This window comes from Bolinopsis microptera, chromosome 5 (assembly GCF_026151205.1).
Source record: "Bolinopsis microptera isolate Bmic1 chromosome 5, MBARI_Bmic_1.0, whole genome shotgun sequence".
NCBI classification, from domain to species: Eukaryota; Metazoa; Ctenophora; class Tentaculata; order Lobata; family Bolinopsidae; genus Bolinopsis; species Bolinopsis microptera.
The window spans coordinates 11,211,331-11,229,605 of NC_087076.1; the positions used below are offsets into that span (position 1 = coordinate 11,211,331).

Here is an 18,275-nt window from a genome sequence, read left to right on the forward strand (position 1 = left end):
ATTTACACATCAATTATGTTAGCAGCTAAACTAGCCTCTTACATTATTCAAGTCTTACAATCCAATAATGTTTCACGATCGACTAACTTGATCTCAGAAAGGTGTTTTGAAGCAGTCATCTGATGTAATGTGTCGGTGAAGAGCTGTCTTTCTGCTCGAGGCTGAAAAAGTAAAGGTTTTCATTATTAACAGACCCACAAAAAGCGTATGAGCAAGACTCAAGAGAATAATGTTAATGACAAATAAATAGACAAGAATTAAAACAATTCCTCCAGATTACTAAAAAGCTAAGCTAACCACAAGTTCAGCAGAGACAGTGGGAGGAAGACTGCGAAGCACTCTGTTCAGCTGTTTTGCTGTTGAGGTGATGAGGTTGCTGAAATCATCCAGCGAATGAGGGGAAGTGAAGGAGTAGAGAAGCACCTCCCCTTCTCCGCCCTCCCCCTCATCGTCTAGGAGCACTGCAATCTGCTCCTCGCTCAGAAACTGCTCCTGGGAGAAGTCCTCAAACTCTTCTGGCCGGTAAGGATCCTCTTTAAGTTCCTCTTCAGCTGAGTGGTCATCGCCGTTCGACCTGAAAACAAATTGTCAGTCCAATATCCTTTGTTATTGATAGGCGGCAGAGATGACGTCTTATTAACGGATAAATCTTGAAAAGGATGGCTGCCAGCCCATTAGGAACCTGTCAATCTAACTGATTATATAAACGTCATACAGTAATTAACATGTAGACTTCAAGTACCGTGTGAATTGGAACTAGCCCAACATTTAAGATCTGATCTTTGTGGGAACCAGATTAAATAAAAGGGACCTTCTAGATTATAATTTATAAATTCTAATTTCTAATGGTTGGTAACCGGAAATGATTAAAACGATATTTTAATTTTCACTAAAACTCCAGAAGAGAAAGTGTCTACTTACTACTGCAGAATAACTGACCTCATATGTTGGGCTGCAGAAAGTTGATTGACGTGGCAATCCAACACTTCGTTCTCCTTTTTTAGAAACTGAAAAATACCTTTTTATAAAAATGTTTTCAACATATTTTTGTAACCGAATAAGAGTAAGGAAATTGCTCATTTTTGAATCTTTATAAGATGGTTTCCCTCAGACTTTGATTTACGTTCATAATATAACATCATATTTCTATAGCATAAATAAAGAGATAATGGTATCATTGCCGTCATCGTTTAGGCGATTGTATAGCAAAGTAAAGAGCTAAATATCAAAAAATAAAAAGTTTACTGAACATGTTCATTGATCTTACAAGGGACTTCCATTTCGAGACCGCTTCGTCGATCAAACTCATTTCCATTATTAAAAAACATGTGATTCACCAGGATGTATTGATCTCCTCTTAACAGAATCTTAACTAGATTAAAAGTCAACATGAACTCCAAAGCAATTATTGAACCAAACAATGAACTATTATACCATAAATAGAAGTTGTTTCTTTTCTGAAATTATTTTACAGTTATGCCAACATTTCGATAATTTTTTTACAAAACAAAAAAAAGAAAAATGGACTACGTAGACGAATTTGTTACTCAACGAACAAACAAAAAGAAGGACAAAAAACAAAAGCAAAGGTTTCAGATGCCTGTCCACGCCCCACGGCCCACACGCAAAAACTAGAGCGACAGTGACCCATGATACATCACGAACTTTACAATGTGGAAGCTGTGCAATTGCAACAATACTCGTTATGGAAACTCTCCCAAGCGGCAGCTTGTCTGGCGTTTTGTGGTACGTGGTTTGTTTCAAACGTAGATTGATCTGATGTAAGAAAGCCTCAAACTTTATCGATTGGAAACCAACGGGGTGGGTTCTAAACTGTGAACTTTACAAACGAGTAGGCAAATTTGAAAATTCTTAATAAAAAGTTCCAAAATTATAAACAGTAAGCATAATAATAGGGTGGTCAAGGCGTCTACAGAAGTATTTGGATTTCAGACACTAAGAATTATAATTTTACTAATTATACAACAATAGGCATATTAATAGCTAACAATAGATCAAGAGGGTTTGAGAGCAACTCCCCATGCTACAAAGAAACCGTCAACAACTGTTTACCACTTTCTTAACACCCAATAAACCCTTTCTCAATAAAATTATTACTTTCATAGCGTTCATAAAGTTGAAGACTAAAGACAGTGAAATAAAAGGGACAGCAGTAAAACTAACACCAAAGTGTAAACCTGTGACGACCATCAGTCAGCACAGAGTATCACAGGAGAAGTAGCAACAGTACAATAGAGTGATACTCCAGCCTGTCCAGTCTTAGTAAAGCTCACGATGGAACCAGATGTCTACTACTACAGGGACCTGGGCCAACATATCATTTTCACAAAAGTGCGCCCACACGCACGACTCACTCGCTCACACTCTCATGCTATGATAGGTCGATTATAACAGGAGCCTACAGCTGCACACAGTTTGTATCGCCGATAATAAATGGCACACTGGATCACATATATATTATCGTATGAGGTAACTATAACTTTATATTGTAGGGCACAGTCTGCTCTTAACTCCTCAGTAATTGTAATGTATGTGTTATAATGGCGGCCAGTAGCTATTAATGCGACAATGACCAGACGGTCCCCACAGGTTTAAAGACAAAATAACATTTAGCAGTAACAAACTAAAAGGTTGGTGAGCTATGATTGTGGGTGCCAACCCGAATCACAGAGCCCATCTTATTGTTTGGTACGACAATGGAAGCAGAGGATTTTCATTTGACAATGCTGATATATCTATATATCATTGCTATGTGATCAATTGTACATGCCTGGGAATCTTGTCGTATCGAGCGATAATTATATACCCAGTACTTAAAGTAAGACCGATGCAATGGTTCGTATTGTCAAGGTATAACTGAGATTAGAAGGTTGCTCAGTGGTGGTATTCGAACGCAGATCTTTGATCCTTAGATAATGATCTGAACAAGGGATTAGACCTAAACTGATCGTGCAAAATTAATGCAAAATGAGAATTTTGGTATTGGTAAGTAAAAACGACATGGCAAGATCTCCCGCCTTTTATTCGAGAGTTTCTTGGTTCGAATCTCATTTCCACCTTACTACGGGAGCTGTTATCTGCCGGGTTGCCTCAGGGGGTAGGGGGTCTTCATGAAAATTTTCTCAAAATCGACTTTTTAGTCGTTTATGATAGAAGGGAGTAATATTTATTAGATGCTTTTGATCCCATGGAAAAATATTGTTCCTAGCCGAAATTATCGCTGGTCAAAGGTCAGCGCTTGCAGTGATGCACGCCGGTTCATTTTTCGCCAACCGGCGGCGGCGTGCCCAAAATGGCCCGGCGTGGCGGCGTTCGGCGGCGTAGAACATAATTTTGTCAAAATTTAGGTTTGAATTTCCAGGCCCACAAAAATTGTAACGAAGTGGCCTCATAGCAGCGAGTAGCCCCATAATGCTACCATCAGAAAACTCTAATTTGTACTTTCATGAGTATAATGACTTTAAGTGTTACAATACCTGGAATCAATGTTATTGTAATGTGACCTAATCACTGTTATTGTAATATTACCTAATTTTGTTAATTCCTGTTAATTCCTAATTCCTGTTATGTTTCAATAAATAGGAATGTTCATATTAAACGGCTAAAACAAGAAAAAAGTCTTGATCCTTTTGTTAAAAGAAACATTATTCAATTTACTCAGTTACATTCAGGGATGACTTCACATTGTCCCAATTATATTTAAAAAAAATCAAATTCTTAACATTGTCGTTGGACAATCATGCAATTTGGATCTCCTAGAGTTCAAAATCAACCCCGACTGGCTCCATACTCTTTCTAATTCAGAACTAGTAGCTGCTTTGAAATTTTTTTAAATTTTCAGGCCACGCCGACTTGAGAGGTATCGGCGTGGCGGCGTGTGAAAATGTGCCGGCGCGGTGGCGTCCGGCGGCGGCGTGCATCACTGAGCGCTTGTGGTTAATTGTATTGCGCGAGCGATTTTTGATCGCCCGCCCTGAAAATCGAGTCTAGAAATCTATCTTCTCCTACATTTTTTGAGCCATCAAACATGTTTTAATTCTATTTTGAAAATCTTGGACCTCTAAAAATCGTCAAAAAACGAGACCCCCCTACCCCCTTAAGTTGACCCAGCCCAATACAGGGCACAATGATTAAAACAAGTAACTTGCTCCGCTGGTGCTACAAAACTCTGGACAACTAAACTTGAATTGACTGGTTAAACTGCCTCATCGTATCACAACTATCACAACTATCACAACTATCACAACTATCGCAACTATCGCAACTATCGCATGGCCATTTACTGCATCCTTAACCAGTTCACAAAGTTATCTGCATGCCTGATCCGGCTAATCTATCAAAATCTTCTCAGAGTCTTAGTTAACAAATTACATATATTATGTAATTTACACTTATAATACTCGTTTATATACTAGATCCAGGCACCAATCCATCTCAAGCTGATTAACGTTTCACAGATTAATGTTTCACAGATTTACTGTCGGATGTATTATCAGATAGTATCTATCAATCCAAATACGATAATAACCATATATATCACCACGTCATGATTAGCAGCAGATCAGATACAGTTGCAGGACCACACGCAAAAACTACGAATTACAGTTGCAAGAGTACACGGCACAGTGATATCAACCTCACGGAGCAAGTGACACTTATTCGCGGTGTGTGTTACTTTGTACATTACTTTTAAGCTGGATGATCACGAGTTATTCACTTGTGAAACAAAGGATCAGGACATGTCTCAAAAATGTCTCGTGTGAATAAAAGTAATTTCATAATTCACTTGGCACGATCCAGCTATAAGGACGAAGTAATGTGAAATCAATAATTTTTAGGAATGAAACATAAGTTTCAGGATTTGGTGATAAGGTTAACACTCGTGGTCATCACATAACACGCTACAATCAACATATAACATAAGTAAAGCAAGGACTGGTTATTGGTAACAGATGATCACCACAGTAAAAGTCACAATGGTGCCCCACTGTGCACAGTGAGTTGCAGACAATCAAATTCCAGGGATAATAGCTTAATAGTGAGAGTAAAAGTGCGCGCGCCACCACCTACACATTCTATCACAAGTCTAATTACTCTGAGCTTCCAATTAAATACAATATCTGGTGATGATTTCCACACTAGCATCCTACCGTCCTACTGCACTCGCCACTCAGTCCTAGTTAGGTGTCAGCACTACACTACATATAAGCATATACCGGCCTACCGTCTCAACAATCGTATTACCAGGCACATTGTGTAACACTATAACTATAAGTATAATAGTTGGCAATTCTGTTGGGCAAAAAGTGTATTCACTATAAAAGTTGGCAATATCTTGGCAGTTGGGACAGTGCAAATCACTCTAAATTAGACCAAAGGTGCATGGGTATGTGGGATTACGGTATGGTTGTCATATTGTTGGTGTGGCGTTCGCAATATTATTCAGTCGCCTTCTGTATCTACTACAGATTTTCTTTCTGTATATAACTGTACAGTTCCTCTTTTGAAAAGTGCATGTGACAGTAACGTGACAAGGATGCTCTAGAGCCAGGAGCGACAAATGAGCAATTGTTCTAGACGTGAGGCTTTCTACAGTAAACGGCCCTAGCAAACAGGGGGATGGTTGTTCGTTCGAGTACTATGACGTGGTTATACAAGTCTGGCAAAACAATTCGTGACCTGCCTATTGGCCGGGTCACACCCAAATCTCCTGCTCCAACTCTTTCGAAGGCTGGTACCCTACTACTACGTGGCCAGAAGGACATTATTGTAGGAACTCTTAATGTACGAACAATAAGAGAACAATACAAGAGGGATGAGCTTGGTGTGTGCATGAGGGATAGTGGCGTACAGATTTTGGGCATTCAGGAGCATCGTGTAGTAAATAGCACTGAAATTGAGTATCAAGATCTCGGCAGCTCTCATCTCATAACTACTTCGGCATGAAGGACCAGCAATGGGGCGGCTGCTGGTGGGGTTGGTATTGTCTTGGACAAAAAGACAGTTTTCAACTCATTGATTAGTGTCTATTCGCATGACAGAAGGACGATGGTAGCCAACTTTGCAGGGAACCCAGTCACAACTGTTATAGTGACTTATAGCCCGACAGAGGGGGCGACTGTCGAGGAAGCAGAAAACTACTATGACAGCCTTGGTGGTGCCATCGAGCAGATACCTGCCCACAATTTATTATTCGTTGTAGGAGACCTCAATGCGCATGTCTCATCATCAGGAAACTGGACATCTTTCCATAAGGGTCCAGCAAACCGAAATGGTAGACTGCTAGAGGATATGCTGTTGGAGCGACAGCTAGAAATCACAAACACCAGATTTCAGAAGCGAAGATGGAAACTCTGGACATATCTTTCAGATATGAGTCAGAGTAAATCTCAAATCGGCTTCATCATTTGCCGGAAGAAATGGCGGATCTCCGTCAAGGATTCCGAAGCATATGGTAGTTTCCACAGTATTGGCTCAGATCATAGAGTATTTGTAGCAAGGGTTAAGCTTAGTCTCCGGATGAGCAAAACAGAGAAGAGGGATCCGGTTCTGGACTGGTCTAAACTTAAAACTGACATCGCTCGTGGTCATCACATATAACATAAGCAAAGCAAGGACTGGTTATTGGTAACAGCTGATCACCACAGTAAAAGTCACAATGGTGCCCCACTGTGCACAGTGAGTTGCAGACAATCAAATTCCAGGGATAATAGCTTAATAGTGAGAGTAAAAGTGCGCGCGCCACCACCTACACATTCTATAACAAGTCTAATTACTCTGAGCTTCCAATTGAATACAATATCTGATGATGAGCTTTACATCTGTTAACTGTTTGTCATTGTTTCTATACAAGCTAGGCTACAGTTTTATGAAAGCCGGGAGGGGTATCATTGAGTTCCGTCCTACGAATTTAGCATTTTAATTTAATTATCAAAGACAAAAGAACTTTTTAGCATTTCGAAAAAAGGATAAATATCTTTTTAAAAATCTAGAGTATGTGGTATGATCACCCGCAGCCACCCATGTCCTTAGCCAGAATAACCGGAATAACCATACTCAGAGCAGACATATTTCTGCAAGCACGAATGATAGAATGATCGCCCAACTGCACCACGTACATACTAGTTAAGTTATAAAAATTGCAACTTTAAAAAGAGCAATCACTGGAAGGTAGAAAGGCCTTTTCAGCATTTCTATTGGTTAATGGTTATCCACGTAGATTGGATGGTGTTGCAGCTATTTGTGAGTGGTCTCAGCGAATTAACCTGTCGTCTGTAAATGAGCCATGAGGGCAAGCAAATTGAAATAATATGAAGTTGCTGACTTACCGCTATATGCTCCTTTAGTTCTGCTATCGTCTTCTTGCACTGGAAAGTGTATATATATATTATAATATATAATGATATAATATTATATGAACAATTCTGATGATGAAAATTGAAAGAAAGGTTGCAGTTACTAGTTTCAGTTTGATTGGCTCTTAAATGCATAGAGCCGAAGATTATTAAGTCAAAACCATTTGACTTAATTTGTTTCATCCATCAGCTCGACAAGTTAAATTTGGGGAGGGACTAAAGGGAGTGATGGTATTATCATCATTTTACCATTCTCGCCCTTCTCTGATGACAGTCTTAGAGAATTTCCGAGATAAAATTGTCAAGATCTCGCTGAACCACACCCCTCCCCGGCCATTCCTCCGTTTATAATTACAAAAATGTACCCTACCATAAGTGCTTTATAATAATAAAGTAATAAAAATCTACCTCTAAAATTTGAGAATCGTGGGTGTCCCTCGTAATATACTCATTCTGCAGGGGAGATGCTGGGTTAGTGGATATTTAGTATTTATATACGAATATACTGGTTAGATTGGCGGGTTCTTAATGGTCTGACACGGCATCTGGTAGTGGCTGAACATTGAGAACCCGTCGATCTAAACAATTAACCAATATATATATAATATATAATATATAATATACATTACGTCATCGAGTAATTAACATGTACTGTTAGTGTTAGGCGTTAGCTTGCAGCAGCTCGACACCTCCGACATTTAAGATCTAATCAATACGAATTGTGCACAACACCGAAGACACTAAATCAAGAAATGCTAACTAGCACTGAGGAGATTGATCTTCAATAGAGTGCGGTCTATGTGAGGCTATTGTTCTTTAAGTTGGAAACTGGTGGTATCTCAGGAATTTTTGTTTAAATTGTGTAAGACTGTTGTCCCTCAATTCCTCAAATCTCCTCTGATCTGCAAGTATGTAGAAACAACATAGGTTGCCAATAAATCTACAATTTGTTAATGTTCACTAATTTTCCAATAATGGTTCACAGAGACAGAGTATAGAGGGAAACGTAAAAATTAGGAATTTCCCACATTATCCCCACAAGTCTCTTTTATTCCTCAAATCCCCAATTGCTTCCCCGAACCCTTCACTTTAAAATGACATATCCTAAATTACACAGGTTTTATTTGAGGAAAAAGAAGCAGCTGCGTCGACGATACATCCAAATGAACTTCAGAAAATATAACATCCTGCAGACTGCAGAGATATAAAAACACCAGATTTAACAAACCAGAGTTCCCTGCAAACTAGACAACGTGCGAAAATGAATACTGGAGATATCCCACAAGTCCTGCGAATCTGTACCTGTGTTATACAGATTATAGGACCCGATATAGGTTACTGTGAGACAACATATTGAAGTATTAACTATTAATACATCAATAACTTATATCCGAACTCTAGGTAAACTAGAAGATACAAGGCTTGTTCCAGGATTTAAGGATATCATATCGATGGAGACTTCGATAAGGCATATCAAGAATGTTTTAATCTATATATATCACAGTCTGCATTTTCACAGGTGTTACAGATCTACTAAAGCTGTGTTACTGTTAGCAACAGCTTACAGGATTTAACCTAGTTGACGTAAAATATTCACAATAAGACGCACTGCACATTGCTGGACTATTCTGCTAAAAACCTCGGCCGAAATTTAATTTAAAACCTCATACAAGATCGTAATGAATTATAATAGTTAAGCTCCCAGCAAGACTGGAGGAGGAGGATGGAGGACCACAATGAACAGCATAATGGACAATGAACATTCATCGCAAGCAAACTAGGTCACACTGAGCCACTAGGCACTGAATAGATGGACCTGCACTTATCTCACTTACAGCGGGGGCGGACTCTCCTAAGAATTGCTGCACATGTAATTACGGAGGTAGGAACAGCTTTACATCGCGGTTGGAGCAATGAGGCCTACTATAGTGAAAAGGGTGACCAAGGAGACATGTCTGTCAACCTTTGTTAAGAGCGCTTCTATTGAGAGTGACATAAGTTAGTCGACACTTTACACTTTAGACACATGATCTATAACTTTTAACTAGCTATAATTTAGATAATCGTGAGTCGATACAATTAGCATGATAATGGATAATTTAAGCAACTAACCAACTTAGGTTAGATGAGTAACACCCCTGGTACAGTGAGGAGGGGGGGGGGGGGGGGGGGGGGAGAGGAGTGACATTGACTTATGAACCGGTCACATATTACGGAAGCCGGAGATTGACATATTCAGAACCCTCTGTCCCTCCCCCTCCCTAAGCTCAAACCATTAGCTATTGTGTTGAAATAACAATAGCGAAAGCTTTTACAACCCCTTTTCCCCTAGACTGGTTTACGTAATATTTAAACTGTCCCTAATGGCTATAGTGTCAATAGATAGCATGTATAATAACGTCAACATTAACAAGAGTTCCACATTTCCAAAGTTAAAACTTCACCTGCTGAGAGGAGTGTGAACTTGTGTTATCAGTGTCGTTATCAGTGGTGTTATCAGTAGACGGGCGATAGGACTTGAAACACGAGTAAATAACGGTAGAGGTTGCCAGGAGTGCAGCTATCAACAGGAGAAAATCGTACATAAGACAGAGGAAGGGAAAAAAGGTGTAGAGTTACATGGAGGGAGATAGTTACTGAGAAACCTGGGAGCAGGGGGCACACACTCAACCAATTAGCTGCACATCCAACCAGGACACCTTTACTCCTAATTTATGTGTCATAATTAGCTGCACATCCAACCAGGACACCTTTACTCCTAATTTATGTGTAATAATTAGCTGCACATCCAACCAGGACACCTTTACTCCTAACTTATGTGTCATAATTAGCTACACATCCAACCAGGACACCTTTACTCCTAATTTATGTGTCATAATTAGCTGCATCTTGTGGAGGGTCGGCAGTTTTATGACTTGGTTGGCTTAAAACCCAATCTGGGAGGGCCAGGCGATGATGTACTGTCCATGTCGTACCCAACACAGCACAACAGGATAAGTACAGAACCGGAAAAGAAGAGCAGTAATAGTGGCAGTGTTGTCCTTATGTTTCTGGACATGCTAAAGAAGGACACCAGCCTTTCCTGTGTTGAAGAGATAAGATCTGTTATGCTTGACCGCGACGTGTGGCGAGGAATTGTAGCTGCTCGGACCAAGAAGCCGACTTAAGTCAGTAAGTCATTAGCTGCACATCCAACCAGGACACCTTTAATCCTAATTTATGTGTCATAATTAGCAGCACATCCAATCAGGACAACTTTACTCCTAATTTATGTGTCATAATTAGCTGCACATCTAACCAGGACAACTTTACTCCTAATTTATGTGTCATAATTAGCTGCACATCTAACCAGGACAATTTAATCCTAATTTATGTGTCATAGCATAATTAGCTACACATCCAACCAGGACAACTTTACTCCTAATTTATGTGTCATAATTAGCAGCACATCCAACCAGGACAACTTTACTCCTAATTTATGTGTCATAATTAGCTGCACATCCAACCAGGACACCTTTAGTCCTTTACTCCTGATTAATGTGTCATAATTGTTTGTTTGTTTGTTTGTTTATAGAACCCGTCCCCAATCTCGTATCGGAAAATGACTAAACTCAGGTCTGAGTGTGAATACGGGTGGTACCTGCAAGAGTGTTCATTAAGCATTTAGAGTTCTGTAAAACTGCAGTTACAATTGTGCTAGAGTATTTTTAGTATATACGATTGGTATCAGATATATATCCCTACATGCTTCCAAAATTTGTAAAGCCGTAGTACATACATATCACATTACACCGGAGCCTACACAGTGCAATCTCCTCCAGTCGATCTGCACCGCATATGTTTATATAATTATAAGCGCGCGGCGCAGACTGGAGGAAACCACACTCTGCAAGTTCGATCCAGTGCAATGCTACATGTACGTACTACGGCTTCATCTCCAACTTTCTGCACAATGTACTGGAATGATTTGAAGGAAAAGAAAGAACAAAAAAAAGTAATATATATAAATAAAATCAGCGATTTAATGTTAGCCTTAGGAGGGTAACTTTAATTCCCTGGTTTCTAAAATCAGCTTTAAAAAAAAAATAATAAAGTATGTAACGTCGATACCAAACCGATTATTGAGCGATAATAACTGAGTAGTTGATTCCTGGGTTGCGGAGTCATTCAGATGTTCCAGTTTTCGAATGTGGTTCTTGTTCAGTTCTTGACCAGAAGTGTCTAATGAAGTAAGTCAGACAAGCAAACTCTTCCTTAAATGCTGATATAAGTCGTCTCAATCCCAGAAATTATGAAGATGACCCAGTGTAAAAGTGCAGAAATCGGCCGAAAATAACAAAGACTAAAAACAGTTAAAAAGTGACAGGATACAAACACAAGGAAAATTAATAACTCAGAGCGTAATAAGGAATATCTCCAAACGGAGTTTTCTGAGAGGGTGAGAGGTTCTTTAATTAGAGCTAATGATTAAATGAGACCCACTAAAGGTACTAAATTAACCGGACTGCTAGCAAGGAATCGAGAATAACTGTAGATTGGAATAAAAATAAAAGCGGAATAAATTTTAAGATAATGAAACAGAAACTGAAAGCTAAAATATATACCGTTCTAGAATGCCTCCGCAAACAATTGCTCCTTTGTAATGCACACGTGTTAGTAAGTGTAGTAAAAATATAAAAATAATAAAGCTATAAAAATGAACGGAGCGGTGAAAATCTGAGAGGGTGAGACTGAGAGGTTCTTTAATTAGAGCTAATGATTAAATGAGACCCACTAAAGGTACTAAATTAACCGGACTGCTAGCAAGGAATCGAGAATAACTGTAGATTGGAATAAAAATAAAAGCGGAATAAATTTTAAGATAATGAAACAGAAACTGAAAGCTAAAATATATACCGTTCTAGAATGCCTCCGCAAACAATTGCTCCTTTGTAATGCACACGTGTTAGTAAGTGTAGTAAAAATATAAAAATAATAAAGCTATAAAAATGAACGGAGCGGTGAAAATCTGAGAGGGTGAGACTGAGAGGTTCTTTAATTAGAGCTAATGATTAAATGAGACCCACTAAAGGTACTAAATTAACCGGACTGCTAGCAAGGAATCGAGAATAACTGTAGATTGGAATAAAAATAAAAGCGGAATAAATTTTAAGATAATGAAACAGAAACTGAAAGCTAAAATATATACCGTTCTAGAATGCCTCCGCAAACAATTGCTCCTTTGTAATGCACACGTGTTAGTAAGTGTAGTAAAAATATAAAAATAATAAAGCTATAAAAATGAACGGAGCGGTGAAAATCTGAGAGGGTGAGACTGAGAGGTTCTTTAATTAGAGCTAATGATTAAATGAGACCCACTAAAGGTACTAAATTAACCGGACTGCTAGCAAGGAATCGAGAATAACTGTAGATTGGAATAAAAATAAAAGCGGAATAAATTTTAAGATAATCCTGTGTGTCATAATTAGCTGCACATCTAACCAGGACACCTTTCTAATGGTTCACGACAAGCGGACGGAACAATATCAATCGTTCCAGGAAGTGGAAATCAGTACAATTATATATTACAAATACGATGAGCACAGCGAATTACGATCTTACAACAGAGATAATACCTTCTAGCACAAATAGGTCATAAAGCATCTCGAGGTCGCATTACAGGCTTTTGAATATTTAATTTCAGTGGTATATACAATGCTAATATCGTGAGTACTGACCCACACTTGTCATAAGTACGTGTACATAGGGGGGAAGCCAAGGGGAATTTTGTGCTATTATGTGGGATTTTATTATGGGGGTTTTCCAAAATCCATTAAGGCATTCCCCAAAATATCACAAAATTCCCCTTCATGGCTTGCCCCCCCCCCCCCTACATATATCTAGTCGGTACACAAAGGGATCACTCACCGTGTTGGAGGGCAGGTACACGCCGCTAGAATCATCAGACTCATTCAGCACTGCTTCTCTTTTCACCTGAGTCAGTATTAGGTGAATACTAGTCGTCTAAATAAGGTAGTCCGACCTAAATGTGAGATATCTTTAAGATTCTGTTCGACCAACCGACTAACGTTATAGTTGAACAAAATATTGTTTTAGGTCGGGCCCACTTTTTTAACTGCAAGAATCGACGCTAGTTTTCTGGAAGAGATAGATAACAAAATGTTCGCAACCTGGAGTTAATATTTGGTATGTAATTTCAGGTAATAGAATCTCAGGTAATATAACATGTTAGAGACGGGAAGTAAGTATAAGAGATGGAAGTTAAGCTGTTATTGATAAGAGTATCCCATTACAAGCCCTCACAATATCAGGTTTTGTTTTGCAGCCAGATCGCTTTTAGTTTCCTGCTTGACGGTTGTATCAAACAACCTACACTTTTTATAAACATTTTATTTACCCACCAAGCACAAATACTTAATTTGGCTAAATCAGTATCACCAAAGCGTCTTGGTAGCAATTACAAATCAGGCTGTTAAAAAGTTAAAATTTCTCGTCTCTCCTAGCACAGGATAGAACAATGTGAGAGCCAGTATAAGTAACTAAGAGGCGAGGATGAGCGACGGCATGAAGTTGAGCGGTACTTACAGGACAGCGTTGTCACGTGGACAAATAGAGCTAGCATGTGCTTTACAACCATTACTTGGCGCTTCCCAATCTGGTTAGAGCTAATTATCACTGTTTTTTTTCTTCCAACCTTATCAGTTTGTTTTTGATAAAAACTCCCGATGTTTCTGTTTATGCGACCATGAAATGGATGTATCGAAATTTATCCATGAGACGAGATTGATATGGGGAGGACTAGTACCGGTTTTAATTCACTTAAAAACGTAGTTATTTCAGGTAAAGAGGAGATAAAATCAGTTGTAAAACAAGTTGTTGACCAGCTACTTAACAAAGATGACTCTAACTTGACTGACTGTGAACCTTTATATGTAGCCCTGAGGATACTCTACAACACTAACGAGTCAGGTCTAGACTCCACCATGAACCTCCTTCAAGCGGAATTGCTCCTCAGACAAAACCAGCATATCCTGAGTCCAACATCTCTGTCCTTCATCAGAACTGTCCTGTTTACCTCTAAAGATTTCAGCTTGAGTAGGAGGGTCGGAGGTTTTATCTCCCTCAATCCTACCCTGTTGGATGTTTGTCAGCACATTCCAGATCTGCCGACTACATTCCTCACATTCTTTAATAAGACGATAGTCGAGAAGGCAGGGCTGGAGGAGGCCTTCCAGTCGACACTGGCGAACTGTTTGAAAAGAATAATGCAGAAAAATAAAGTGTTGAGCACTGAAGATCTGAAGAAGTACCTGATAAGTGTGGACACAGAACACATGGGTCAGGATGTAAAGGCCTCCCTCCAAAACAGTTTAGTTTACTTTCTGGAGCAACACGCTAATGAACCACACTCAAAACTTTATCAGCTGTGCCTTGTAAGCCTCTCAGCCTTGGACACTCCTTATCTTCTGGCTGACGCTTTGAAAGAGAAGAGACATAACTTAAGGGCGACAACCCATTTAGCTGAGCATCTGAACACTTCCTTCGACCAGTTTGTTGTTTCAGCATTATACGATACTTTGGATAGAGGTAGCAGTTTTATAGAGGAATTACTGCACTCCGGACTACAACACCTCCAGAGAAGAGAGTACGAGCAGGTGAGGACCATGTTCGGAGACACCCCCCTCAAGATGTTGAAGCCTCTTCTCCTGGCAATGATCTGGGACGAAGTAGATAACCACCAAGATCAAGCTGTTCTATTGGAGGAGCTGAGTTACAACGCTGCCCCGAATGAGAGGTTTGTAAGAACAGTATTCAGTAGTGTTAGAGACCAGGTCGAGGTAGGGAAGTGGTGTGAGGAGCATGTTAAGCCTCTCCTCAAGGATTCCTGGAACTCGGCTGCTGCAGCTACAGTAACGTCCTCACGGTCCATACTCCAAGTTATCCTGCTGCTGAATTGTATCGAGAAACTAGGTCAGGGCAAAGTTCTGGGTCTTATGTTCAATGTCAAAGATAAAGACACGACAGATGCAAATGACCTCCCTCTGTCGGATTCCCAAACAATGGACCAAGGAAAGGATATTGTGACCTTTTGCTCTGCTATGGTGGTGTGTAATGTAGTGCTCTGGTTACAGAAGAAATCAAACAGTGAGGAGGTAGATAGCGGAGAAAATGCTGATGAACTTGATCTCGCAGAGAAGCACCTCAGTAGGGTGTTTCCTTTGTTCAATAGAGCAGAAGTTCTCAGTACCGCTTTTTCTTCTCTGGTTCATGCACTTAAACAGCCAAAATGTGGAGTTACTCTAAACGACTGTGAAGTTTTGGTTGACTGGTTCTGCAAACAACTGTCTCAGTTTGAAGAAGATGAAACAGCTCTGTCACTAGGTCATTTTGACACCGTCAAAATTTTCCGGGATTTATCTTTCGAGGCGCAGGACCACAGGAGCTTGTATAAACAACTAAAAACTGCAGTAGACGAGGCTAGGTGGAGAGTGGGATTATTAAAGACCCTGACGGAAACCAGGAGCAGAAAGAGAAGAGAACTGAAGCGTCTAGCATCCTCTGCTTTACTCTCCTTCATGTGCTCCACACAACAAGATCTGATGAGACTGTGCCTCATATCTGAGAACACTGAACGAGCTACTGAGACCCTACATAGGTACGGCATGAAAACAACTCATCTCGCTAAAGTAGTGGACTTCCAGAACGATTACAACAAGTGTATAAAGGAGCTGGAGAGGTTTGGAGCGACTATTAAGAAGCAGAAACAAGCAGCCAAACCAACACTGACCATACCTCAGATCGGGAGTGGGACTCAGAACAAGAGCTCAACTCAAGGCTCTCAATCAGGGAGCAGCAAGGTACGATCTACAAGTATGAGCAGTACCAGCAGTTCCATAACCTCGACTATATCGGTAGTGTCACGTGTTCCCAGTATGAGCAGCATGCCGGTAACGCTCAGGAATGTGGCTACTGCTGCTGCTAGGTCTGGGGAGAAGACAAGAGTTCCTGCTATTGTCAGCAAGTTGATCAGCACTCTTACCATGGACCAGCTGATGATTGAGTGTGAGGCATATGATGTAGATAACGAGACACTGATAGCTAGACTTCTGGCGGACATGGCTTGTTCCATCTCTGCTCCTAAATCAGTCGGGCTGCAGCTAATATCACTAGCACTGGACAGAATACAGAACAGTGTAGTTCCAGACTCTTTGATCGAGACGTACATGAAGAAATTACATGCTATTTTAAAGATGTTGGATGGTAAACCCTATCCGGGAATAACAGTGGCAACAAGCTCTCCTAGAGAGTATCTCAATAGCATCTACCCTTGTATATCTCACGACGTGCTGCAGGATCTCCTGGAATTTAACGAGAACCAAGCTGTAGCTTACAGAGATCTGAAGAATGCCATCAGCGATAAGGGGCCTCTAGACGTGGTGAGGATGGAAGGGGCCCTGGAATGTGCAAAAGACGCGCTGAGTATCAACAACTATACAACCTTCCTCTCAACTCATGACAAACACAGGGATTATTTCGAAAGCCTCATATCTTATCTGAAGGGGTACGTAGAAAAGTTCAACTCCTCTCTTGAAGACACTCCTCATCAGGTGTACTTTTCTCCCTCTGAAATATTCAGCAAATCTCCGCAATACCACATCGGAGAGCTGATCTTAGAAGAGAACATCCACCCTAAAATGTTGTCTGAGGCAGCAGAGTATCTTAGTGTGGACATGTTGCAGCTTGTGGTGATGTCATCTTTCCCACAGGTGTGTCTTGAGGAATCAGCAGATAACTACCCTTCCTCCATCACCGTCGACATCCCTGCTCCTGGAGAGGATGATGAAGACAATGTAGCTATTATTCTCAACAAACTTCAAATAATATGCAGCAACCTACCTGACCCAAAACTTCTCCCGCTCCATGTCTTAATGACACATCTAGAAAACTGCCAAGTCAGGTACGGTAATGATACTGCACCAGGGTTGGATTTAGTGAGACTCCTCACCACAAGCATCTCTAGCCATAAACCAATATCCGCCCTCAAACCCTCCAGATTTAAACCTCTACATCTCCTGGGACTGCTACAACAAGACCAATCAGTAGAGTATAGTGGGGAGAACCTGGAGGATCAAGTTAAGACCGCTTGCAAGTCTTGGTTAGGAACCCACGCTTACATCAACGCCGACAACGAGCTTCACTTGACACTTCATCCATTAGCTCTGATAGCTACAATAATACTTAAACAGACAAGAAGAGGACAGCGACTCTTGCTGGCGTTCTATAGTTTGTACACTGAAATAGTTTTCGAGTTCCTGGGAGATGAGATAGAGACCCTGATAGGATGTGTCAGGACTGAAATAGTTGTTCGAGAGGAAGAGGGGGTGTTTTATCTCTGTTCGCAAGACACCAGAGGTAGAATCAAGATGTTAACATCGTCCTGCTTCAATTTCAAGTCTACCATTAACTGCTCAAAGTGCAAGGATATCGACGAGAATCTCCTCTACAGGACTGACTTGAAGCCAATGACATCTGGCTTTGACTTTGTTAGAGGACATAGCGACTGTCTGGCAGCGCTGGGGTACATGTTTAACGCGCTAGATTCTAAAGAGTTGTACGGAGCAGGAGTGCTAATAGACGACGCCCTCCTAGCGTATCCAGCTTTACAGAAATACGTGGCGCTCAGAGCAGGACCGTATATCCAGACAGTGGACACTCAGTTTGTGGACCTGATGAGAAGTTCCTGTCAGAGGAAAGGTTTGCAACAAGATGTGTTAGGATGCCAACTATTCGGGGGACCCAACACACGATTCCTCTCTCACCTACTCAGTTGCATGGTGGAGTACAACCTCCAGCTACAAAGACACAACGAGATATACGAGACACTATCTTCTGAAGCAG

The 18,275-nt window shown here is 40.4% G+C and overlaps 1 protein-coding gene across 2 annotated transcripts in view; it reads right to left on the bottom strand.

Moving 5' to 3' along the window:
• Window positions 1–18,275, bottom strand: part of LOC134815659 (myosin-13-like) — a 54,895-nt gene that overhangs the window by 18,858 nt on the left and 17,762 nt on the right. For both annotated transcript variants that reach the window (XM_063824212.1, XM_063824214.1), the window contains exons 10-15: window positions 13,284–13,349; window positions 7,785–7,829; window positions 7,350–7,388; window positions 940–1,007; window positions 298–574; window positions 88–161 (exon numbers count right to left, since the gene is read on the bottom strand). In XM_063824212.1, coding sequence (XP_063680282.1) covers window positions 88–161; window positions 298–574; window positions 940–1,007; window positions 7,350–7,388; window positions 7,785–7,829; window positions 13,284–13,349 — 569 coding nt within the window. The remainder of the gene's footprint in view (window positions 1–87; window positions 162–297; window positions 575–939; window positions 1,008–7,349; window positions 7,389–7,784; window positions 7,830–13,283; window positions 13,350–18,275) is intronic.